This window comes from Gracilinanus agilis, chromosome 2 (assembly GCF_016433145.1).
Source record: "Gracilinanus agilis isolate LMUSP501 chromosome 2, AgileGrace, whole genome shotgun sequence".
NCBI classification, from domain to species: domain Eukaryota; kingdom Metazoa; phylum Chordata; class Mammalia; order Didelphimorphia; family Didelphidae; genus Gracilinanus; species Gracilinanus agilis.
Window position 1 is genome coordinate 232,058,292 of NC_058131.1, and position 24,411 is coordinate 232,082,702.

The following is a 24,411-nucleotide window of genomic DNA, read 5'->3' on the forward strand; positions in this document are numbered from 1 at the left end:
CCAGCTCATTTTACAGATGAGGAAACTGAGACAAACGGGGTTTAAATGATTTGCCCAGGGTCACACAGCTACTAAGTGTCTGAGGCCAGATTTGAATTCAGGAAGATGAGTCTTCCTGATGGCCAGGCCAGCCACTCAATCCTAGGGGGGCCTTACCTAGGGTAAGAAAAGGGGACAGCTTCTTAGGGCAAAATGAGGGGGTACTTTCCACTTTCTCCTTTCCAAGACTATTGCATTGCAGCTTCCCCTCAGAAAATCCTAGCTTTAAGAAACCCCAAAATTTGCAGTGGTCCAGAGGGAGAGGCACAAGAGCTTAGTTTTTAGGTGACCAGTAGAGTCCTTCAAGGTCATTAACAGGAAAGGTCATTGAATCTGAAGTCTAAAAGGTGTGCAAAGGTTCCAATTGAGTAGCAGTGTGACCTAGGGCAGGTCTCTTCTTTCTGGACCCTGGTTCTTCTACAAAATAGGGCCAAGATTAAGTCCCTAGTGACCTAGGACAGATTCATTCCTCACCCTGGCATGTTATGTCTAAAAATGGGTCCTCTAATTTGCTCAGTACTTAGGGCAAATCCAGTCCCCTCTCCGGTCTCAGTTTCCTCTTCTACAAAATAGGGCCAGGGTTGGACCAGGAGGCTTCTGACCTGATCCACTTCAGGTAGGGTCAAAGTCCATTGGGAAAGGATGCGCCTTAAGAGCAAGGGGTGTGGCTTCGTGGGGCTCAGGGCCGGACGGCTGCCCCCGACCCATCCCACTCCCCAGGGCGGGAAAAGGTATGTGGCTCTAGGGCGGAGCTTTCCCCAGGCGGATGGGGCGGGCCTTGCGTCGGAAGTCACTTGTGACTGAGCAGCTAAGGGTCTACCGGAGAGGGGATTTAGCTCAGGTGAGTCGTTTCGGACTGCATTCATCCGCTTCTCGGTGACGCATCCCGTGCGCACGCGCAGCGCACCCTCCCAGGCGCATGACGTCACCCCCATGATCCACGAGGACGTGGAATTCCGCCCCTCTTAATCCGCTGCACCTCCCTTTCTCCCCCCACCCCTACCCCGAGAGCTTGTTTAAGGGTGGAAACCCCTAGACAGCGAGCATTCGGTCCAGGCACCCGCAGTGTCGACGTAAAGAACTAGGGACCAAATCTCACCTCTGCTCGTTGTGTGACCTCGTGCAAATCCCTTAACCTCCCTGGGCCCCAGTTTCCCCGTATGTAAAATGAAGATCAACTCCATGAATCATGAGGGTCTATCAGCCCTAAAGCTTAGCCCATTAAGGACCCTTCCAGGACAGCCTCATCCCATCCATCACTTAGTGGGAGGTGAGCTCCTTGAAGGCAGGGGCTCTTCCTTTCCCATCACTCAGAGCCTAGCTTGGGCCTGGTACTAGCAGGTGCATGCATGCTTGCTGACGGACCCCTAACCGACCCCCAGACCCAGCAGGCACTGGGAGGCACAGCCGTACTCCCTACTTTGGGGCATCCACTAGGAGCCTCTTTTAGCTCAAGTGAGAGTGCTGGGAGAGGAGGCCTGGGTTTTATGTGGTTGGTCACAGGAAAGGCAACATGTTTCCATAGAAAGAATGTTGGATTTGGAGTCAATGGACCCAGCCCTCCGGCTTACTAGCTGGACAAGTCACTCTCTGGGACTTAGTTTTCTCACCTATAAAATGAAAGGGAGATTCATCCCAACGCTAAAACTGTGCTCCCTGGACCCCCTGTTCCCATAGGAGGCATGATTCTCTGGCGGGCATACCAGCAAGCACTGGCTGCTCACCCATGGAAGGTACAGGTTATCACAGCTGGTGAGTATTTTCCTGGAACTGGGAGGGACTACAGCAGGCTGTGCCTTTGGGGCGAAACTGGATTCCCTTCTCACCTCCCTCAATCCTGTTTACCAACTAGCAGAGGGGCATCAACAGCAGAGATTCTCCTTAGTCCTACCCACCAGGATGAGGTGGTTCAATAAGTATAATCTAAACAAGATTTTCCCTGAGGTCCTTTTAGGGTTTATTCTCCCCATAATCAATCTACCTTGGTGCTGAGGTCATCCTTAATGGATTGAAAGGCAGTCCCTGTTGGTCCCCAAGCACCTGCTCCTTCCTTCCCCAAGGTTCTCTTTCTCTTTATGCTTTTCTTATCACAATCTTCATTCCTCACGACCAGAAGTCCAGGTTGTGGCTCTTTTTAAAAGAGGTGATGGTACAAGGAAAAGCCATTCATGAGATGTGATTTGAGGACTTAAAGTTTAGCTCACCCAAGAAAACCTCCTCTGGAGACCTACTGTGGGGACCCACGATTTCCTATAGAGTCAGTCCTTTGTGTGAAGAGACTGGGGAAAGTAACCCACTAGAGACTATGAATACTTTCCTTTAACAGATGAGCTATCCTTGGAGATTGGGGCATAGGGCCCTGAAGGGATGATAGATACATAAGTAAGTTTTGTTAGATGAAAGGGTCTTGACCATAGCCCAGACCATGGGGGTTTGCCTTGGGATAGGATTCTGGGACATTTAAGATAAGGAGCTTAGAAAGGGTCCAGGTGTTGTTGAAAGAGGAGAGTAGGAGTTGGTGCTAAAGACCTTTTCCTATTTACTGCCACATCAACCCCAGAGTCTAAAATAAGTGGCTGTGAGTATCTGAGTTCTTCCCATTTTTCTCCCCTGCTTCAGACTCCCCTGGGTCCTTACCCAGCCCACTGTGTCTGACCACCCCATGTCTTGTCCTCGGTGTGCCCGCCAGGGCAGTGACTCACCTGGGCTGCGTGTGTGTGGTGACTCATGCTGCACTATGTGGCCATGATGGGAACTGACACGCTGGGCTCTGTGCCCGGCCAGCTTCTACATTTGTCCAGAGTTGGCAGCTGCCAGGAGGAAGATCTGAGGGTGGACTTGAGGAGAAAAGAGGGATGACCCCTTTGCCTTTTCTTTTCACATCCTGGTAGTGAACCTGGAAAGTGTCTTCTGGCCATGCAAAAGAAGCTTGAGATTTTGTGGATTGTTTTTGAGAATCCTACCATGAGGAGAGTGTAGTGGAATGAGTAGCCCATACTTGGGGGTCCCCGGTTCCTGGACATCTGACCAGGATAGGATTGAGAACCAAAGCTTTCTCCAAGTCATTTCCTTTGCAGAAGCCAGTTAAGTTCCAGGTTCTGTCTTGAAGGTTTTGTTCTGGGCCAGGCTACAAACTGAACCAAAGGTATACCTAGACTCTCTAGATCTCCAAAATACCCTGTTTCCCAGAAAGTCTCTCATATTTCCACATTCTGCGAACACTGCTCGAAATGGACCAAACTGCAGACATGGGAGACCAAACTGCAGTCCTCTATACCCTTTTCTGGACATTAATGACCCATTATTCGTATTGTTATTAATAATAGATTAAATCTACATAGTGTTTGTGTGGCTTACAAATTATTTTAAATATATTCTCTCATTTCATCCTTATAACAAAACTCTGTAAGGTTGGATGCCACAACATTATTACTCTTATTTGTAAATGAGAAAACTGAGATGGAGAGATTTGATGGTTTGATCAAAGTTATACAGCTACTAAATGTCAGAAGTGGAATTTGAACCGTAATCTCCCTCACCCATTGTGCTGCCCCACAGAACATACCAGGAGTGAATTCTACCCCTGGGTAGTGTCTGGTCCAATCTCACAAGCTCTTTGTATGGCATTGGGTTTGACTTTTGCCATGTCTGAGAATGATCTTGTTCTGATCAGACCTCAGGGGAGTTTCAGGGTAGACCAGGAGAGCCTGGGGAGGGGGAATGGAATCTCCTTCTGGCTCAGCAGTTATTATATCACCCCTGTGGATCCTGGAGAAACTGAGTCAGCCTTGTTCTTCCCTTTTGTGGAGGCTGTATCTGGCACCGTTCCAGGCATTCTGGGCTTGCCAGAAATAGGAATTAAATTCCCCTGGGAATACTGGAACTAACTCACATTCCCTGGGAAGTGAAGCAAAGTAATGGGAAGAGCCTTTGCCTTGGACTCTACAGAACCAGATTCTAGTCTCAGTTCTTTCATTGACTGGTTGTATAAAAGCCTTCACTTGTCTGAAAGTCAGTTTCTTCATGTGTAAACTGAGAGGCCCCACTGATCTAATCTATTGTTCCTTCCACCTTTCCATTCTGTGATTCTTAGGGATAGGTTCTTTCTGATAGTAGAAAGTGTACAGGATGTAGACTCAAGGAGAACCTGGGTTCTCAAAATCTCCAGTCTCAAAGTTGAAAGGTTCTTGAAAGACCTTTTCAATATCTGAATATTAATCTCCTCTACAATGTCCCTAGCAAATGGTCATTCAAGTCAGATCCTAGTGGTTGCTGCCTATTGCCTGTGTATCCTTGGGCAAGTCACTTCTGTAAATGAAGGGGCTGTAAATTTTTAAAATCTCTTTCATTTCTTAATCCTAAGATTCTTAAGAATCCTCCCAACCTCCCAAGACTGTTTCAGAACCCAAATCCTAGGATTTAGCTTCTGCTGGTCTAGACTGGACACCACAACTTACAAAACTATGTTTTCCACTGCCCTAGAGACCCTTCTTTCCTTTTCAGAAGGGCAATAGGTGGCTGTGTGTAGGCAAAATGTGACTCAATAGCCAGGGCAGGAAGCTGTAGACCCCAGGGCTCTCAGGGTACCCTTCTTCCTGAAGCATGAAAAATAAGCCCCATCTTATTCCTTTCCTCCCCTCCCTGGTCATTTTTGTCCTGTGCTTCCAGCTCATCCTGGGCTTCTTGCCAGACTGAGCCCCTACCTTGACACTGTTTAATCTCCTGAGAGGCCCCTGGGGAGAAGAAGGGGGAGCTGGTGAGTTGGCAGCACTGGTGGCTCTGTCCCACCCAGGGCTCCTGCTTTTCAAGGACACGTTTCCTATTTTCAGTCCTCGGAGGAGATTTGTACCCTTCTTTCTTTTTCTCATTTACCTCTATCTTTGCTCCTCTCCCAACCCACTATTAAGATTTCCCTTTTCTGCCTCTAGAATCCCTTTTGACCTCTGAATTGTGGTCAGTCCTAGAGAGGCAGAGAGGGCTCCCCCTGATTACAAGATCCCCTGACTTGATCTTCTAGAGGGGGGACATAGGACTGCTGCTGGGGGTCCTGAATGGACCAGCCCCCTAGGATTGGTTCTCCTTTTTTCCCTTTCTCTTCTTCCTCCCCACTCCCATACTGGCTCCTCTGGGGAGTGACAGCATCAGAACCTGGCCCCAGCCCAGAAAGATGACGTCATTGCCTGCACCAGCTATCTGCCCAGTGGGCTCTGTGCCCAGCGGTGCTTAGGGGCTTCACAGCCTAGCTGCCCTGTTGCTTTATGAAGAGTCATCAGGTTAGATGCTCAGATTAGTGGTGTCACCCTCCACCTCTCCATTCCCTAGACCTCTAGAAAGAATGAGACTGGATCCGGATATCAGAATGGTCCTAGGTCCTGCACCCAAACACATCCTGAAGGATCTCCAAGAAGCTGGGGCAGTTTGGGAGTTTGTATCTTCAGTTCAAGTCAGCTCACATTTTTTGAGCACCCATTAAATAGTTCTACTTTCAAGGAGTTTCCCAGGGTAAAAGAATGTGTGCACAGATCACTAAATACATATTGGAGTAAGGACTGGATCTGTGTCTTCATTGGCATGTGTGGAGATTAGCACTTTCTCCCACAACTTATAGGTTCAGAGAATTGCCTAGAACAGAGAGGCCGAATGACTCGTTACCCAGGCAGTCTACAGATGGGTCTTGATCCCACGTCTTCCCAGATTTAAGACCTGTTCTCTGTTCATTACAATATGCTGCCTCTAGTACAAAAGCAAAATACATGCGAAAGAAATAGGAAATAGTTTCCAGAAAGGTCCTGCCCTAGGAAGTGACACCTGAGCTGTGCTTTGGAGAAAGTGAGGGGGGGTGTTAAGAGGTGGAAGAGAAGAAGGGAAGCGTTATAGGCCTGGGGACAAAGCTTGGAGGTCAGAAATGGGCGATTGTGTGTCCAGAGAAGAATCTATCAGCCATTTGGGCTGAAATAGTGGGAAAGGGAGAACAATATGTGATCAAGCTGGAAAGACATTTTGGAGCTAGATTATAGAGGGCTTTAAACATCACATGAAGTTTGTATTTTATAATAGGAAATTGCTGCAGGGGAATATTGCTAGAGGATATAGTTGGCTGGGAGGGGAGCTAGTGGGGTACCAGACCCTGGACTGAATGAATGCTGAGGCTATGGCATAGAGAAATTCCCGAGTCTCCCTCTTCTCTCAGCCTAAGGCAAGGCTTGGACCTCTTCACCAGGGCCCTCAGGACAACTGGCCCAAGGTAAAGTCCTTGCTTACCTCATCCTCTGCACATCCCTGCCTTTCAGTTATCATAAAACTAATCCAAATTGGGAGTTAGATCCAGAGTGGTGGTAGCTTCAGAAACCCATCCCACACCCCAACATGAAAAGGAAGTCTGGGACCCACTTCAGTCTGGAGTGAAACAAAATTATTAGCTCTGTGAGGACAAAGAATGTGACTTGCCCAAGCTTTATGTCTCCTTGTTACCAGTGTCTCACAGGTTTTCTATATTCAATACTTAATAAATATTTGTTAAAATTGTCCCAGCTGGGCATACTAGACAAAGCACCATCTTCCACCTCTGCAACTTGCTGGCCCATCATTTACCAAGAACACAGGGCTGGAGGAGCAGCTAGGTAGCACAGTGGAGAGCACCAGGCCTGGAGTCTAGAGGACTAGGTTTCAAATTTGACCTCAAACACTTTCTGAAATTGGTATGGGCTTACCTCTTCTTCCCTTCCCAATCATTTGCCTCCTGGTAGGTGCTGCTTTATTTTTTCTTCTGTTCCTTTTTTATAAAATTATTTTGTTTCCAATTAACAAAAATTTATTTTAATCCTAATTCTCCTCATTAAAAGAAAAACAAAACTCTTGTAACAAATAGGTGTAGCTAAAAACAAATTCCTTCATGGGCTATATCCAGAAAAATATGTCTTATTCTGCACCCTGAGGCCATCACCTCTCTCAGCTGGGTAATGGGTTCTCTTCTTTCTTTCCTGTATATTCATAGCTCCAACCACTCTGAGTGGATTCAGGAAGGAACAGGCAGGTGATAGGATGGAGGACTAGAGGGTCAGGATAACAAATAAACAAGCTTCTAGGGCCCCTCTTCTTCCTGTACCATGGCCCACTGTTAGAATCTTCCGCTTCCATTCTTAGGTCTGATTGAGTCCCAGTTTGAATGTGTAAATGGGGAGGATGTTGTTGGGGGGGGGGGGGAAGAAAGCTCCTGTAAGAAGAAATGTTAATTTAATTCTCTTTGCCCTTGCTATGGGGAGAATAACTCCACCCTTTTGGAACTTATACGAATAAGATAATAGCCAGGCTGCCTGTGCAGGGCTCCCCTGGAAGAAGTCCTGGGGCTGCTTCATGGGTAAGAGTGCCAGCAGGGCTGACTAACCTCTTCCAGCTCCTAGCCTCACCCAATTGGCTATTGGCTATGGCTTGTCCACTTCTTAGGGCACGGCGTGGGAGTTGGGAAAAGAGCTGAGTGCACCGGGTATGTGAGCCAGAATGGTGATCATGCAGCCAGCCTGGACGTCAGAGCCAGCCAGGATACACGTTGGGGTGGAGGGATGTGTTTGCCCAGTTCTAATTGAGGGCACAGGGACACTAGTTGTTGAGGGGCTCCAGGCGGGTGCTTTCATTACTCAGCAAGACACATAAGAAAGCTGGAGATTATGCTTTACACAGAGGCCTCTCTGTTTGTGCATGCACACACATACACATTCGAATTAGAGCCCCTCATAGCCCACACACTCACTAGGCATTCAGTCAGTGTTAATGATGTCTGTCTCAGGACCTGTGTGGGGGCATCTGACTGCAGGAGCCTATGGATTCCTGGGCATCACAGGGACCCTTTTCCACTGGCTTCTGTCACTGCTTCTGGATTCTCTCTTCAAAGCCTCTGAGGAAATGTTTCTTTCCAAACCCAGTTGGGGCTGCGAGGTGAGGAGGCATCCATAGTATGTGGCTATCTGAAAGCCAGAGGGAGGCAAGGTCTGTTTCATCTAACTCCCTTAGGGCTGCTCTTTTTGCAGTAGCCCTAGAGTGTTTCTGGAAATGACCCATTTGTTCTGTTCCCTATAGATCATAGGTCATAGATCTAGGACTGATGGGATCTTAAAAGTCCATCAAGTTCAATCTCCCAATTTTTAAAGCTGGGAAAAATGAGCCCAAGGAAATTGAGTGACTTGTCAGAGGTCATACAGATAGCAAGTGAAAGAGATAGAATTTGAACCAGGTCCCTTTATTCTACAGCTAGGGTTTTTTACACTGTACCCTGCTACCTTCATGTAGACTATGAAACCTAGAGAAAGGACAGATTCTGATTGGAGCCAAATTGGGATTTGTGTCAGAGCCAGGAATCAAACTCGGGCTTCATGGTCCTACTTGTGCCCTATCTACAGCACTTTGCCTCAAATCCCAACTGCATTTGAAGTTCTCTCTCAGATATATCTGTAGCTGGTGAGTCCTTTACATACTTTCAGGATCACCTCAGAGCTCTTCAAGTAGAAAGGATTTCCTCCTTCAAGTAGAAAGAATGACCTCAAGGAACCCTACTTACAGTCTCCTCATCCCAATGGTTAACTGGCAAAGACATAGCTACCCTTGGTGACAATCCTTTGAGGTAGGGAACCAAGAAACCAAGGAGGGACCCTCAGTCTAGAACAGTGCCTAAAAAATAGGATGTCTTCCCCAAGACCCTTGGAAGAAGGAAGTGAAGGCAGTAATTGCCAGAACCTTATGCTCAATAGGTTTCACACCATCTTTTAGAAAACTCAGCTTTCCCTTGGATTCCCCATGAAATAGCCTGACAGTATCTTCTAACCCCCAGGGTCCCTGATGGGTGTAGGTGACATCATCTCTCAGCAGCTAATAGAGAAACGTGGTTTAGAGAAGCACCAGGCCCACAGGACCCTGACCATGGCTTTTATAGGCTGCAGCTTTGTGGTGAGTCACACCTGTGGTGGACAGGTTGGTCATTTGGACAGTGGACCCAGATCTCCATCTTCCCTTGTACTCTCCAGGCTCTTGACCTCCATCTCTTCGTGCCTATAAACCCCGTCTCTCCTTTTCCTCAGCTGTTTCCCCTGTGGTGTGATTGCATTTTTTTTTTTGAGGAAAACAATATTACTATTTACTAACTAAAGTTTCCCTTTTTTGTTTGTTTTCCTGAGTTTGCTTTCAGGGCCCTGTGGTAGGTGGCTGGTATCGGGTTTTGGATCGACTCATCCGTGGCAATACCAAGATGGATGCACTGAAGAAGATGGTAATAGATCAGGTGAGCAGAGGGATAGAAGTGGGGTGATTCAGAAGGGGCAGTGACTATATGGATCTGTGTAGAAGGAATGTAATTACTCTTTGGCAGATGACCATCAGAGCTTTCACATGTTCTCTTCTTCCTATTCTCTTTTCTTTCAGGGGGGCTTTGCCCCATGTTTTTTGGCATGCTTGCTCCCAATAATTGGTACATTTGATGGACTGTCAGTCAAGGACAACTGGGTCCGACTGAAGCGGGTAAGCATGGAACCTGAACTAGATTGATAGGGGATTTTGTTGAGCATCTGGCTAGATCTGTGATATCCCCACTGGAATATAGGAGAATTAAAACAATTTAGGAATATTAGAAGTTCAGAGAGTTAACAGGTAAGTTTTAAACCAGTGATAGGGGGGAAAGGCAGTTGTGGTATAAGACTGTTCATGGCCACTGAATACCAAGAGGTCTCATTCATTGAAAACCACTCAGTTATTAAGTGAAGTAGGAAATAAAGTGTAATAGAACACTGTGGTTGGTCCTGGGGGAGGGTCACAGATAATTAAGACTGATCCCTGCTCTCATGGGGTTCATAGAAGAGAATGTAATAGGGCATGGTGCCAAGTGGAGGGAGTGAAAGACTTAACCTTTTCTTTACTTGCTTCTTCAGGATTACCCTGATGCCCTCATCACCAATTACTATGTAAGAGACAATTATTCTCCTTAAGGCTATGGAAAGACCTGGGCTTGGGCCTTCTCTGGATTGAATTTTAGCTGGGGATGACTTGATAGGCCTGAGCAGGTTACCTCTTGGACTGGGTTTACATGCCCAGGGGTTGGGATGAGTCTGGCAAAGGCTCCTTCACCAGAATGGGGGCTAAAAAATACCATTCACAGAGAAATAACTTCTTCTTTATGTTTCTTTTACAGATCTGGCCTACTGTGCAGTTGGCCAATTTCTACCTTATTCCCCTTGCCTACAGGTAGGGAAAAATTCCATCTCTACACCACCCTTCAAGACAACTCCAACTTCCAGCTCCCCAAATCTTCCATGATATTTCAGGGGCAGAAATAAAAGTCTGAAAGTTACTTCATTCTCATTCTATCCTTAACCTCCCCCCCAATCCCAAACTGAAATCTTCTGCCCACCAGTCAGGGCTCTTCATATTCCTTTGTGTTTTAGTCAGAACCTCTTACTCCTCCCAGAACTCTCTACAGTCTGCCCTCTGAATTTCATACAGAACACTAAAAAATATTCTCCTTCCACAGTCCTTTTTCCTGGCCCATCTGAGTCCCTCACCTCTGATGCCATTGCTGGAAGGACAGAGTACAGGCTGTTGCATCCTAGGTTAGGCAGATAGGTAGGGCAGGAGGCCAGGTAGGCTATGCCAGTCTCATCAGTGAGAGAAAATATTTTATCACTCTTAAGTAAAACTGGTGGGTAGCATACAATTTGGTTGCCAACCCTCAAGAAGACAACTGGAGAAATGCAAAAAAAATAATAATAATTGGAGGGGAGGTGATCTTGTGATTGGATCTCTAGTCTGGAAAGGGGGAAGTTAAGAGGAAAAAACTTAAATGCATAAAAACCATGTGCACCAGGGATACAGTGAACATGGACCCCCAAATCCTGAAATGTTGGGATGAAGGGAAGCCTATTGAAATGCCAATTTGGGAAACTTATAGCAAATAAAAGGAAATACCATCACATGAAGCAGGTCGTAAACTTATGAAAGTCACTACCCCAAGAGTCGGTATGGGGAGGAAATAGAAATACTCAAAAAGCATTTGGATAAGTGCATGAACTATAAGCCATAAAATGGTTATTAAAAGGAGCAAATTTCTACTCTATCTTTAAAAAGTAATGTTGGGCAGGGGCAACTAGGCTCAGCCAGGCTTAGAGGCAAAAGGTCCTGGGTTCAAATCTGGTATCAGACACTTCTTAGCTGTTTGACCCTGGGTAAGACACTTGTCCCTAACTGCCTAGCCCTTGCCATTCCCCTGTCTTAGAATTGATACTAAGATAGAAGGTAAGGGTTAAAAAAAGTAATATTAGGGAGGCAGGTGTGCTTTCCCATGGTACAGCCCTTGGTGCCTCTGTTGGCTCCAGAACACTGTCTTGGATAAACCATGGTTCTGAGCTGGTACTATTTTAAGGGGGTAAAGAGTAGGGGAGGACTCGGGTAATAAGATGAGGTTCTAAGTTCTGCCAGTTTTCCATGAGAGAAAATCTATCCCTTTGCTTTTTTCTCTCTCTTTTCTCTTTCTTTCCCCCCATTGCCCTTCTCCTTTGTCTTTCTCATCCCTGTCCCTGCCCCCTTTATTATGTTTTCAGAAATGCTTTTCCTGTTCTTCAGGTTGGCTTTTGTCCAGTGTGTTGCTGTTATCTGGAACACCTACCTATCCTGGAAGTCACATCAGTCCTGAGTCTACCTGTCCTCATGCCCCCTCCTTGAAACTATACCTCTTGACCCTGGGATGGGTTCAGATGACTTCAGCGCAGTCCCAACAGTTTTCAGGATTCCAGGCCACTGGACAGAAAGGAATTCTGGGATGGAACACTGAAATGAATCCCCACCCCCACCCCCATGTAAATAGTACAACCTTGCAGGTAGTTTGAGAAAATAAAAACTTATGAGTATCTCTTGCTTCTTTTGCTTCCGTTATGTGGTCTTTGCCCAGTTCTCTGCTCATCTCTTCCTAACCCATTCCCCTGCAAGTTGAGCCAGACCCTTAATTCCCCCTAGATCTTCACAGACACCTCTTCCTTAACTAAATGGTAGCAATAATTGCTGTGGTTTGTGGCTCTAGACAGAACACAGTCCCAAACGAAAGTTAATCAAGGTCCGGTGATGTTTCTTGTTGGTATCCTACCCTAACCTTTCCTCTTCCCTGAGTCAGGGAGAAATTCAGTCAGGCTGAAGCAGAACTTGGCACTTATCCCTCTTCCCCCACCCCTGCTTCCCTGACTTAAGAATAAAGGAATCAACTAGACCACTGGGTGTTTCTTCTTTGGATAAAGCAAAACTCTCATCTGCTCAGGATATTGGAGATCCCCTTTTGGTACGGGAATCTCCTAGGGACCGGAGACTATCTGCTTGGAAATCCTCAATTAAAAGGCCCTGGCCATTTAAATTTGAGATCTAGAGAGAAGTGCAAGATGGTGGGGATTCTTTAGGAAGAGAGGCTCTAGCTCAGTGGATTCATTTAGTCCCTAGCCACCAGGAGGACTTTGGACCCAGGCTCTGGTCACAGACCTGGAAGAGCAGGCTATGAAGGCTCAGTGCCAACTGTATAAAGAACCCCCTTTCCTCCTCGATCTAGAATTCAGATTCCTCTTCTGCTGAAACAGTTTGAACAGTTGTGATCAGAACCACGGACAGCTCCACTCTTCTGCTATTGGTCTGTTTGACTTTTCCTTCTAGGCTAGAAACATTTTCGCCCAGAAGAGTTGAGGTTTTCCCTCAAGGAGGAGGGCTCAGGAAAGGGAAGACGCTGTGGACCCAATTGAAAACGGTGTGAGGTCCTCCTGAGTTCTTGGGACCAAGCCTGATCTTCCCAAGTCGAAGCCTATCTGGAACTAATGCTGTCCATAACGACTCCTGAGCCCCATCCTCGGAGTTTGCCCCTAGAGGTAGCAGGCGGTATTCCATTGGGGTGGTCTCGTCCCTAGGGAAGTCCAGCTCCTGGGCCGGCAGGTCTCAGAGCTGCGGTCCTGTCAGTTCATCTACAATCACTGCATGTCCTTCGCTGACGTCAATTGGAGCTGCCCCGTCCCTATATAAATCTGGCAGCAGCCCCGGGACACTCCCCGCGTTCCCCAGGCACTGGCAACCGGCCCCGTGCTCCCAGACTCCGGTTCGATTGGGACAGTTACCGAAGCTCTGATACCGCCCCCCGCGGCAACGCGCTCGGAGAAACCCGTGAGTGGCTCGTTCTGAGCGCACCCGCGCCCCTAGCTCTGCGCCCTCCCGGACCAGCCCTTTATCGCTTGTTCCCGCAGCTGCTTTGCTGGGTAGCCTACTCCCCATCCCCTCAGGTCCGTCAGTACAGGCCCGGGTGGGCTGGGAGGAGGGACGGCTCTGCCACGAGACGTGTCCCAGACCTCTGGGCTCTGGGCGAGGAAAAAAGGGTGGCTGGGGAGTGCGCCTGGACTCAGTGCCTGTTGGGGCACGTGGTGGATGTGATCTCTGAGAAGCACATGGTATCCGGGGTTAGAGTGGGAGGGAATACACTGGGGGAGAAGTGGCCCACGGCTCGGGGCAGCTCTGAACATCCCCCCCCCGCCCCGCCCCCAGCCCGTCTTCCCTGCGCCCTACCCATTGTGTGTATGCATCTCAGGAAGCGGCAGCGGAGATACCAATACCATGAGGCGGCCAGGGCGCACGGCATTGTTGGCGGCACTGCTGCTCATCTTGGTCCAACTGTGCCCGGGCAGCTGCGGCTGGGGAACTCTGGAGGCTGTACCCCCCCTGGACAAGGGTCTGGATCGGAGTTTGCGGGGGAGCCCCAGGAACCGGGCCGGGGGAGCCAGTGCCCTGCTCCTCCTCCTGACCGAGCGTTTCCCTCGTCTGGCAGCTGGGACTGGTACCCTGACTGCGCCCCTGGGCGATCGGCCCAAGCCCAAACGGGACGAACCTTCTCTCTCCATTGACTTGACCTTCCACCTGCTGCGGACCCTGCTGGAGCTGGCACGGACGCAGAGTCAGCGGGAGCGCGCGGAGCAGAACCGGCTCATCTTCGATTCGGTGGGCAAATGAGTCCGGGCTGGCCAGCTCCGCTCCGCCGTCTGGGACCGGAGAGGCGGCGTCTGGGGGCTAGTCCTAAAAGCCCCCGGAACTGTGCGGAGGCGCGGCCGGCTTCAGCTTCCTACCGCGGACCGTGTTTTTGTTTTCTAATAAAAGTGATGAAGAGTTGCTGTCTCCCGCTTCAGTGCGGGTGCGGGCGCTGGTGCGGGGCCGGGAACGGGGGTGGAGGGGAACACAGTGGTGGGACCCTGGACCCGGCCATTCTGCTGGGTCGGACCCAACCCCTTTCTGGGGAACCCCAGCGGACTACATAGAGGAAGGAGAGAGAGGGGGATAGATCTTGCCCAGCGCGCTCAGAAAACACCTATGAAACCTCTGCCCACTCCTAGATCTTTCCGAAAGCCGAACGCTCAAGGATGTTCCACAAACTCCTCCGCGACGCTCTAATTGCTACCCAAGCCCAACCTGAGTAGACAAGAACCCCAACTCGCATCTCCTGCTAAGGTCTGGGCTCTGTAGAGCTTTCTTCTTCCTTGAGTGAAGGACCCTAACTTGAGCAGGGACAGTGAGGGGATGGGACCACGGGTAACCGCTGGGGATGGGGAGAAGAGGAAGCAACAGGGACTCGGATTGGGGGGGTGGTGTCCCAGGGCCATGGGGTCACGGGGGCAGAAGGAGAGAATTCGGAGCACAGAGGGTAGTCGCATCCTTTATTGAACCGCAGGGCAGTAGAGACTCGTTCTCTCTCGGTGTCTTCTGAAGTTATTCTTCTCTTCCTGCAGGAACCTCATCCAGGGTCAGTGCAGGCCTGTTCCCAGGAAAAGCCTTAGTGGGTGGGCAAATTAAAAGGGTACGGAGAGGCCCCCACAGGGTGCTGCTTGCAGCTCCACTTAGACCAGGAACTACTGAGCCTCCCTCTGGCTCAGGCCTTGAACAGCATCTCCCATAACCAGCCCTTTGGAAAAGGCAGAGACAGGGAAATGATAGGGCCCAAGGCTCTGGAGGAAACCCAAGAGCTCAAGAGAGGTGCTTGAGCTGGGTACCTGGGTAGTACCTTAGCTCCCCTGGTTACCTTGGCTTTGGGGCTGCTGGGAATCAGGAGAGAGGGATCAACCCCCCCCCCCCCATCTGCTCTAGACCTCACCCTCTGCTATTTTCACCACCTCAACCTTCTGAAAGGCCTCCTCATACCCTGTCAGGGCTCACTTACCCTCCTAAGCCTCCAGTCTCTCTTCCTCAGCCCCAGCAGCACTGCCATCTTCCCCTTCCAACACCAATTCATCTTCTTCTTCCTCCCCAGAACCCCCTGGGGCAAATATAAAAACTTGATTACACAGGCCTGGACCCTTACACATCCTGAACCCTTAGCTCCTTCATGTCCTTTAAATAGGTCCAAACCCAAGACACCATATGATTGATACAGAAGGTGCAGGACCACCTCTAGCTATAAGGCAATATGATGCATTGGTCACAGAACCTGGGTTCCAATCCTATATCTGAAGCTTACTTCTTGGGCAACTCACTTCCCCTTCCTGGGACTCAGTTTCCTTACCTGTAAAATGAGGGAAGGGGTCGAACTAGATGACCTTTAAGGTCCCTTCTAGTTCTAGAGTTTTGATCCTATGATCCTGGTTCTGCCACCTGTGGGACTTTGGATGACTCACAATCTCTCTGGGCTTCAATTTCCTGAACTGAAAATAAGGGAGTGGGAGTAGATGACCCAGAAAGTCCTTTCTCTCTCTAAATCTATGATCATATTGCAGTAAATTGCTTCCAATTCGCCCCCCCCCATTTCCTTTAATTCAAGCATTTCAGTCTACCCATCTTTCCCCACATCTCTTACCAGTCTGGAAGTCAATCGTCCGAAGCATCTCAGCCACGTGCTCCACATTCACTGAGAACTGTTCCATGCTTTCATAGCCTGGCTCTGGCCGCCCAGCCAACTCCACCTTTGCCATGTCCCCAACCCTACAACATGGGCTCAACTCAACCCTGAAAAGCCCTTCAAGAGGTCCCCTTCATTGAGACGCCTAAATCTTCTCTGATTCTCAAGCTCCTTCCTGCTCAATGAGCACAGTCCTCTCAGACATGGGTCACCACATACACATTTATCCTCTCCTCCCTCTTCCCCTTTTAACAGCCTCCCCAGCCCCAGCCTAAGGGAAGCCCAGCACACCAGACTCACTTTTTAATCAGCTCCTTGGCCTGCTACAGGGGGGAAAGAGAGGGTAAAAGTGAGGCCAGGATAGCCAGCTACAACCCAGCCTTCCCTACACATACCTCTGAGGAGTATCCCCAGCCCACTCCCTCTCCAACAGTCCTGAAAGCCCATTAGCCCTGTAGTTGCCCCACCTGGAGGTAAAGGGCCATCTGTGGCTCCTCCATAGACTGAATGGCAGACTCCACAAGCTTGGATGAAGCCTCCAAGTGGTCTCCGTATTGACGAATGAGTCCTCGAACCCGCTGAAGCTTTTCTTCCTGCTCCCGAGCCAGGGCTTGAAGCAGCTCAGCCTTCCTCTCCTCCAACACTGCACACAATGTCTCAAACCTCTGTCCCAGGAGTTGCTTCTGCCTGCGGCTGTTGTCCTGAGGTTGGGATAGAGATGTTAGGAGGAGAGTTCTTCAGAGGACCAGTGGTCTCAAGCACCCAGAAAAAGCCCAGAGAGCACCTGAAACCTGTGCTGTCAGGGTTCTGCCATGTTACCACAGATGGACACAGAGCTGAGAGATGTCACTGTCATACTCACAGGCACTCAAATGCAAGCACACTCACACAGGATTTGTATGGTCCCGTTCAATGTCCTACCTCCAAAGGAGAGAGGAAGGAAGGGTTGGGAAGACCAGAAGATATTCTGATCTGATAGGGGCCAAGGAAAGGCACAACTATATGATTCATCAATACACACTGGAACAGGATAGCATGGCACAGTGGAAAGAGTACCAGGCCTGGAGATGGGAGTTCCTTGGTTGAAATCTGGTCTCAGACACTTCCTAGTTGTGTGACCCTGGGCAAGTCAATTACCCCTCATTGCCTAGCCTAGCACACTATTGACTTAGAATTATCACTAGGACAGGAAATAAGTTTTTTTTTAATTAAAAAAAATACACACAGGAATTCCTAGTCCTAACTCTGTATCTTGGATAGAGCTCCAAATAAATGCTTTGCTTTGCCCCTCTCCACATCAGGTTCTACACTTCATTTTCCTTGAGTTTTAGCAGTTTCCCACCCCTCCTAGTCCCACCTCTCCAGGAGGCTCCTGCCCATCACTTCCCCAGAAGATGCCCCAAACTTACTTCAATAGTCTGGCACACCTCTTCCATCTGAGTAATGACTGCCTGGACCCGATCGTTTCCAGCCACCAGCATGGCAATGCCATCGCTCAGCTCACTCTGCCATATATGTCAGGCACAAAATCATTCTCTGTCTAGGTATCTTCTCACTTCTAGATATTCCCCCTCCCTTCAAACACAGAGCCAGGATGGACCACAACAGGAGGAACTAAGGAATTCTTGCCCAAGGAAGGTATCCTTAAGAACCTATTTCAAAATATCTAATCCCAGGGAAGCTAAGTCTTCAACGGCTAGAGAGGAGGGATGTGGATTTCAGGGAATCCTGAAACAAATGTGTGGGCATTATGGGAAGTGGGGTAGAGGATGGATCCCAAAGGACCTCACAGTTTGGACAGGAGAGACTTCAAGACCCCCTACACTTGAGTGTGTTACCTTCTGGCGTTTGTAGATGTTGGGCAGTGGTGCCACTTCACAGTCCTTATGAGCTCCAAATACCTTGCAGAGGGAACAGGTGGGCACTTCACAACTCAGGCAATAGATGTTAATCTTCTCTTCCTCATGCTCCTCACACATTAGGTGCTGCTCTGCCTTAGAATGCAAGGGCCTGGGCAGTAGTAGCACAGGGATCATCAGGAGAACAACCAGAGTTAGTGAAGTCAGTTTTATTGATCCACAATTAGGTATGGGAAGAAGTAAGGGCAGAGATTGAAACACAAATTTATTCTCTTCATGAACTAGTTGTATCTACTTAGTTTTAAGGTCCAAGATCACCTCCTAAATCCAGTTAGCTTTCTAACCAATATACACCTTTGGACACAAAACTAACCTTCTAGGTGCACAATATTTTAAAAAACCCTTACCTTCAGTCTTAGGATCAAGAATTGCATTGCTACCGACGAAATGTGAGGAGCATCTTTTCTTATCCTTTTCTCTCATCACATCAAGTCTGCTTTCTTTTCTATCCTTTCATCTCTCTAATAATATCCACCATACCCTTCTCTTGTTTAGTTCTGGGGTGGTAATGTGTTATATCTATCAGTGCTCCTCTCCATGGCATCCTTTGAGTAACCCTCAATTCTGTGACTTATAGCTGTGAAGATTACCCAAAGGAATATTGGAATTGAGGCAGCTAGGTAGCACAGTGGACAGAGTGCCAGGCCTGGATTTAGGAGGATCTGGGTTCAAATCTGACCTCAGACATTTCCTAATTGTATGACCTTGGGCAGGTCACCTAACCCCAACTGCCAAGCTCCTGTCATTTTTCTGTCTAAGAATAGATGCTTAATATCAATTCTAAGACAGAAGGTAAGGGCTTTCTTCTTATTTAATTTTATTTTTTCTCCAATTACATGTAAAAATAGTTTCCAACATTTTTCAAAGAATTTCAAGTTTCAAATTTTCTCCCTCCCTCTCTCCCTCCCCTCCTACTCCCATTGAAGTAGCAAGCAATTTCATACAGATTTTACATGTGCAATCATGTAAAACATTTTTCCATATTAATCCTTTTGTGAAAGAAAACTCAAAACAAAAAAATTAAGAAAGCGAAAAAAATTGTTTTGGTCTGGATTCAGACTCCATTAGTTCTTTCTCTGGAAGCAAATGGCATTTTAGTATGGAGTCCAAATTTCTATTAATTTCTGCCGTTTCAGGAAGAACAATGATTCTCAAATTGTCTCTTCTAGACCTGTTATCTTGATCTGTCAGTTTTTCATTGAGATATTTCATGATTCCTTCTATTTTATCAACCTTTTGACTTTGTTTTATTTGTTCTTGCTGTCTTGAGAGATCCTTGGCTTCTACTTGCCCAATTCTTGTCTTTAGAGACTGGTTTTCTGCTATAATCTTCTGATTTTCCTTTTCAATTTGGTCTATCCTGTTTTCCAGCTGTTTGATTTTGGTCTCCAATTTGCTTATCAATTCTTTTGATTTGGGGGCATCTTTTTCGAATTGCCCAATCCTAGCCTTTAGAGACTGGTTTTCCTTTTCAATCTGGTCATTTCTGGTCTTCAATTTACTTGCCTCACTTTCCAATTGCGAAATTCTGCCTTTTAAACTGTTATTTTCTTGCCAGATCTCTTCCGTCTTTCTCATAATCTCAGATTTGAACTCTTCAAGACCTTGTGACCAGTTTTCATTTTTGGGGGGAAGGTTTGGATATGGTTACTTGTTTGTTCTCCTCTGCTGTTTGCTCTGTTGTCTAAAGGTTTCTTCTTGATCTTTCTCTTCTGGGGTTCCTGTGGATGGCTTGCCATTGTGAGCTGCGTGCCCTCTCAGCTTTATCCTCATACCCAGGGTCTGTCTGAGCTCTTTAGGCTCCTGAGGTCTCAGGTCTAGTTGTTCTCAGGGTCAAGCCTCCTGGTGGTCCCCTTGCTTGTTCTTCTGCCTGAAGCTCCTTTAACAGTCTCAGGGCACTGCTTCCACAGTCATGCATCCCTCTGCACTGGGTCCCCACTCAAGGTCCACACCTGCGCTCAGGGTCTGTGTTCAAAGTCCGTGTGTTCTTTAGCCTCTTGGGGTCTTAAGTCTTGCTGCTTTCAGGAGCAGGCCCTGGTGATGCCAGGTAGCTGCCAATGACTTAATGGGTGCCCCCCCCCAAAAAAAAACATGCTCTAACTCTTTTTTGCTGGCTTTGGCACTATGGGTGGTATGGGGGGGAGGGGGTTGCTCAGCTCTCTTTTTAGTGAAAGCTGTTTCACTCCTTTATAGCATGGAAATGTCCCAATCCCATTTACCTTCAATGCTGCGCCCTGTTGTGGGGTCCCTTCGTTCATCTGGATTTGTTTTTATGTTTTCTTGAGGAGTCCTACATGAGTGAGTTAGGAGAGGTCAAGCAGCTGCTTTTTACTTTGCCACCATCTTAACCCAGAAGTCCCTCAGCAAATGGGATTTTAAAAAAATCATGAGTCCTTTAGGATTGTTTTGGATCATTGTGTTGCTAAGAATAACCAAGTTATTCACAGTTATTCCTATCACTGTGAACAATATTCTTCTGGTTCAGCTTATTCTGCTTCAGTTCATGTAAGTTTTCCCAGGGTTTTCTAAGCTCCTTCTCCTCATCATTTCTTAGAGCACAATAGTCCTCCATTCGAATCATATACTATAACTTACTCGACTGTTCCACAATTGATGGGTATCCCTCCACTTTTTTTTAACTCCACCAAAAAACAAACAAACAACCTGCTTAAATATTTTTGTACATAGAGGTCCTTCTCCTTTTTTTTTTTTTTATCTCTTTGTGATACAAACCTAGTAATGGTATTGCTGGATGAAAGGATATGTACTGTTTTATAGCCTTTGGGGCATAGGTCCAAATTATTGAATCAGTTCACATCTCCCTCAACAGTGCAACAGAGCATCTGGATTTTCCTACATTGTCTTCAAGTTTTGTCATTTTTCCTTTTCTGTCATAATAGCCAAATTGATAGGTATGGGGTAGTGTTTAGTGTGCATTTCTCTAATTAATAGTGATTTGGAGCATTTTTTTGCATGACTATTGAAAGCTTTAATTACTTTGCCAATTTATCAATTTTAACCTTTGACCATTTATCAATTGGGGAATGACTTGTATTCTTATACATTTGACTCATTTCTCTATGTATTTGAGAAAGGAGGCTTTTATTAAAGACATAAAAAATTATGGATCATTATGATTACTGTGTATTACTTTCCATCCCATTTCTCCCTGTCTAGTTTCTGACCATCAACCTCTCTCAATTTGTTCCCTTTTTTATCAGCCCCACTTCATTTTATTTTTCCCTTCCCTTCCTACTTTCCTGTAAGGTAAAACAGATTTCTGTACCCAATTGATTGTGTATATTCTTCCCTCATTGAGCTGATTCCAAGGAGAGTAAAATTCACATGATCCCCACCCCACCCCATCTCCTCCATTTCACCCTCCACTATAAAAGCTTTTTCATGCCTCTTTTATGTATGATAATTTGCCCCGTTCTATTTTTCCCTCTCCCCTCTTCCTAATGCATTCTTCTTTCTCATGCCTTAATTTTTTTTTATATCATCCCATCATATTCAACTCATGTTCTTGCTTTCTATGTATACTCCTTCTAACTGCCCTAAAATGATCAAGTTCTTAGGAGTTTTAAGAATCATCTTCCCATGTAGAAATATAAATAGTTTAACTTTATTGAATGTCTTTTGATTTCTCTTTTCTGTTTACCCTTTTACGATTCTCTTGAGTCTTGTACTTCAGCTCTGGTCTTTTCTATTCAGCTCTGGTCTTTTCATAAGGAATGTTTGAAGATCCTCTATTTTATTGAATACCCATTTTCCCCCTGAAGGATTATGCTCAGTTTTGCTGGGCAAAGTGATTCTTGGTTGAAATCTTAATTCCTTTGTCCTCTGGAATATTATATTCCACACCCTCTAATCCTTTAATGTAGAAATTGCTAAGTCTTGTGTTATTCTGACTGTGGTTCCACAATATTGGGATTGTTTCTTTCTGGCTACTTGCAATATTTTCTCCTTGACCTGGGAGTTCTGGAAATTGGTTATAATATTCCTGGGAGTTATCCTTTTGGGATCTCTTTCAAGAGGTGATCAGTGGATTCTTTCAATTTCTGTTTTACCCTCTGGTTCTAGAATATCAAGGCACTTTCCCTTGATAATTTCTTGAAAAATTATGCCTGAGCTCTTTTTTTTTTTTATCATGGCTTTCAGGTAGTCCAATAATTCTTAGATCATCTCTCCTGGACTTATTTTCCAGGTCAATTGTTTTTCCCATGAGGTATTTCACATTTTCTCCTATTTTTTTATTCTTTTGACTTTAATTGTTTCTTGATGTCTCATGGAGTCATTAGCTTCCACTTGCTCAGCTCTAATTTTTAAGATATGATTTTCTGGAGTCCATCCAACTGCCCATCATAGTATAATATTCTTCATCAATTTGGATGTTTGGAAAATTACATACCTTCTAACTTTAGGTGTCCCTCAAGGTCCAGTTCTGGGCCTTCATTTCTTTTCCCTGACTACTATCTTACTCTGATCTCATCGGTTCTGATGGATTTCATTTCCATCTCTATGATGATGATTCTCAAATATGCCTATTTTACTCCTGTCTCTCCACTGACCTCCAAACTCAAATCTTCAACTGTCTTTCAGACATTTTGAACTAGATATCCAAAAAACATCTTAAACTCAATATATCTGAAACCAAACTCTTTATCTTTCCCTCAAAACCCTCTCTCCCTTCTTCCTCCCTGTTTACTGTAGAAGACAATATCATCCCCCCACCCCCACCCCGGGGTCCATTAGTCTTGAAACCTAGGAGTCATCCTGGATGCCACACTATCCCTCACCACCCCCATATCTAAAACATTACAAATTTCACCTTTGCAACATTTCTTAAATATTCCCCCTTTTCTCCTCTGGCACAGAGGCACCCTGGTACAAGTCCTCATCATCTCATAACTGGATTATTACAATAGCTTGCTTCAAGTGTCTCCTCCCCCTAATCCATTCAGCCACTAAAATGATTTTCCTAAAACTCAGGTCCGTTCATGGCACTCTACCCGAAACCCCAATTCGATAAACTCCAGTGGCTTCAGATTACCTCTCAGATCAAATATAAAGTGCTTTGTTTAGTATCTAAAGCCCTTCCTAACCTAGACCCCTCCCTTCCAATCTTCTTACCCATTATTCTCTGACACTCTTCAACCCAGTGACACTGGTCTCCTGGCTATTCCTTAAATAAGACACCCCTATATCTTGGCTCCAGACATTTTCTCTGGCTGTCCCTCATGGCTGGAACTCTCTCCCTCCTCCACTATGATTACTGACCTCCCTGGCTTCTTTGAAGTCTCAACTACAATCTCACCTTCTACCCTTTTAATTCCAGAGCTTTCTCTCTGTTGATTATTTCCTATTTATTGTATATCTGCTTGTTTTATAAATGTATTTATAAATACATTTATACAAACACATAAATAAATTATTTATGTATTTGTTTACATATTCTCTCCCTTATTGGATTGTATATTCCTTGAAGGCAGGGACTGTCTTTTGTCTTTTTTTGATTCTTTTACAGTTCCTGACACATAATAGGTGCTTGTGGTAGTTCAGTTGTTTCAGTCATGTCTGAATCCATTTGAGATTCTCTTGGCAAAGACACTTGGCTGATTTGCCATTTCCTTCTCCAGGATTTGGCAGATGAGGAAACTGAGGCAAATGGGGATAAGTGACTTTCCTAGGGTCACTCAGGTAGGTAAGTAGGTCAGATTTGAGCTCAAGAGGATGAATCTTTCTGACTTCAGGCCAAGGGCTCTATCCATTGCACCACCAGTAGGTGTTTAATAAATGTTTATTGAGTGAATAAATGATATCTATGTTTGTGGCTAACCTCCCATTAGACTAGGTTCTATGAAGTCTCTACCAGGACTTATAGAAACATTGTATTTTCTCCAAGACCTAGTATATATGTTAGCATACAGTAGGTGCTTTATAGATGCTAAATGTGAATCTATAGAAGAGGAAGAGAGAATTTGGTCTCACCTTGAAGATTCTTGTTTGTAAATGTCAATGATATTTTCCACCAGCAGGTTGCGCTGCAGTCCATAGACACCATGTCTGTCGAGAACCACCTCATGCCTACAGGATGGGCAGCGGAACCGTCCCCCTGAGGACACTGTGGTGGAACCCCGGGATTGCCACAGAGGATTTGAGGCCTGAAGAGGGAGGAAGGGAATTGGGAGCAGTGAGGACCAAGCGTAAACACACATCAGCCCACAGTGAAACACGGAAGGGTCTAAGGGAGCAGAGATGATTGTAGGACCCTAAAAAGTCAGGGCTAGAAATGATAATAATTTAGGAAGGTGGTATTCCTTTATTCCTTCAGCAATCATGTATTAAGCGCCTACTGTGTGCCAAGCACTGTCCTAGGTGCTAGAAGAGATTTAGAGATAAGTCAAGAGCCTTGTCCTCGTGGAATTACCAACCAATCCATGAGCAATTGAACACTTGTGAAATATGGGAATTATAGACATCAACTCTGTTACACAGGAATGAAATCATGAATCCATATTCCTCAAATAAAGATTAGAATATCCTCTTCTATAATGGCCAATGTCCTGAAGAAAAAAC

General features: G+C 46.3%; 3 protein-coding genes across 5 annotated transcripts in view; 2 read left to right on the forward strand and 1 right to left on the reverse strand.

The window, feature by feature from the left end:
- The first annotated feature begins 810 nt into the window (after positions 1–810).
- MPV17 (mitochondrial inner membrane protein MPV17) lies at positions 811–11,921 on the forward strand. The gene is made up of 8 exons (XM_044660996.1): positions 811–880; positions 1,717–1,791; positions 8,861–8,976; positions 9,215–9,307; positions 9,448–9,543; positions 9,951–9,983; positions 10,211–10,263; positions 11,638–11,921. Exons 2-8 carry the CDS (start codon positions 1,722–1,724, stop codon positions 11,705–11,707), a joined length of 531 nt encoding a protein of 176 aa, XP_044516931.1. The 5' UTR covers positions 811–880; positions 1,717–1,721; the 3' UTR covers positions 11,708–11,921.
- Positions 11,922–12,600: 679 nt separating this feature from the next.
- Positions 12,601–24,411, reverse strand: part of TRIM54 (tripartite motif containing 54) — a 35,867-nt gene continuing 24,056 nt past the window's right edge. Inside the window, exons 2-9 of one of the 3 annotated variants that reach the window (XM_044663722.1) lie at positions 23,824–23,996; positions 17,752–17,923; positions 17,323–17,418; positions 16,381–16,614; positions 16,214–16,236; positions 15,872–15,996; positions 15,239–15,334; positions 14,725–14,836 (exon numbers count right to left, since the gene is read on the reverse strand). In XM_044663722.1, the coding sequence (XP_044519657.1) occupies positions 15,243–15,334; positions 15,872–15,996; positions 16,214–16,236; positions 16,381–16,614; positions 17,323–17,418; positions 17,752–17,923; positions 23,824–23,996 (915 nt within the window). In that variant the 3' untranslated portion in view covers positions 14,725–14,836; positions 15,239–15,242. Of the gene's footprint in view, positions 12,624–14,724; positions 14,984–15,238; positions 15,335–15,871; positions 15,997–16,213; positions 16,237–16,380; positions 16,615–17,322; positions 17,419–17,751; positions 17,924–23,823; positions 23,997–24,411 lie in introns of those variants that run through there. The other 2 variants (XM_044663723.1, XM_044663724.1) reach the window with 2 other exon arrangements.
- UCN (urocortin) lies at positions 13,648–14,040 on the forward strand. The gene has a single exon (XM_044663725.1). The coding sequence runs from the start codon at positions 13,648–13,650 to the stop codon at positions 14,038–14,040; it is 393 nt and encodes a 130-aa protein (XP_044519660.1).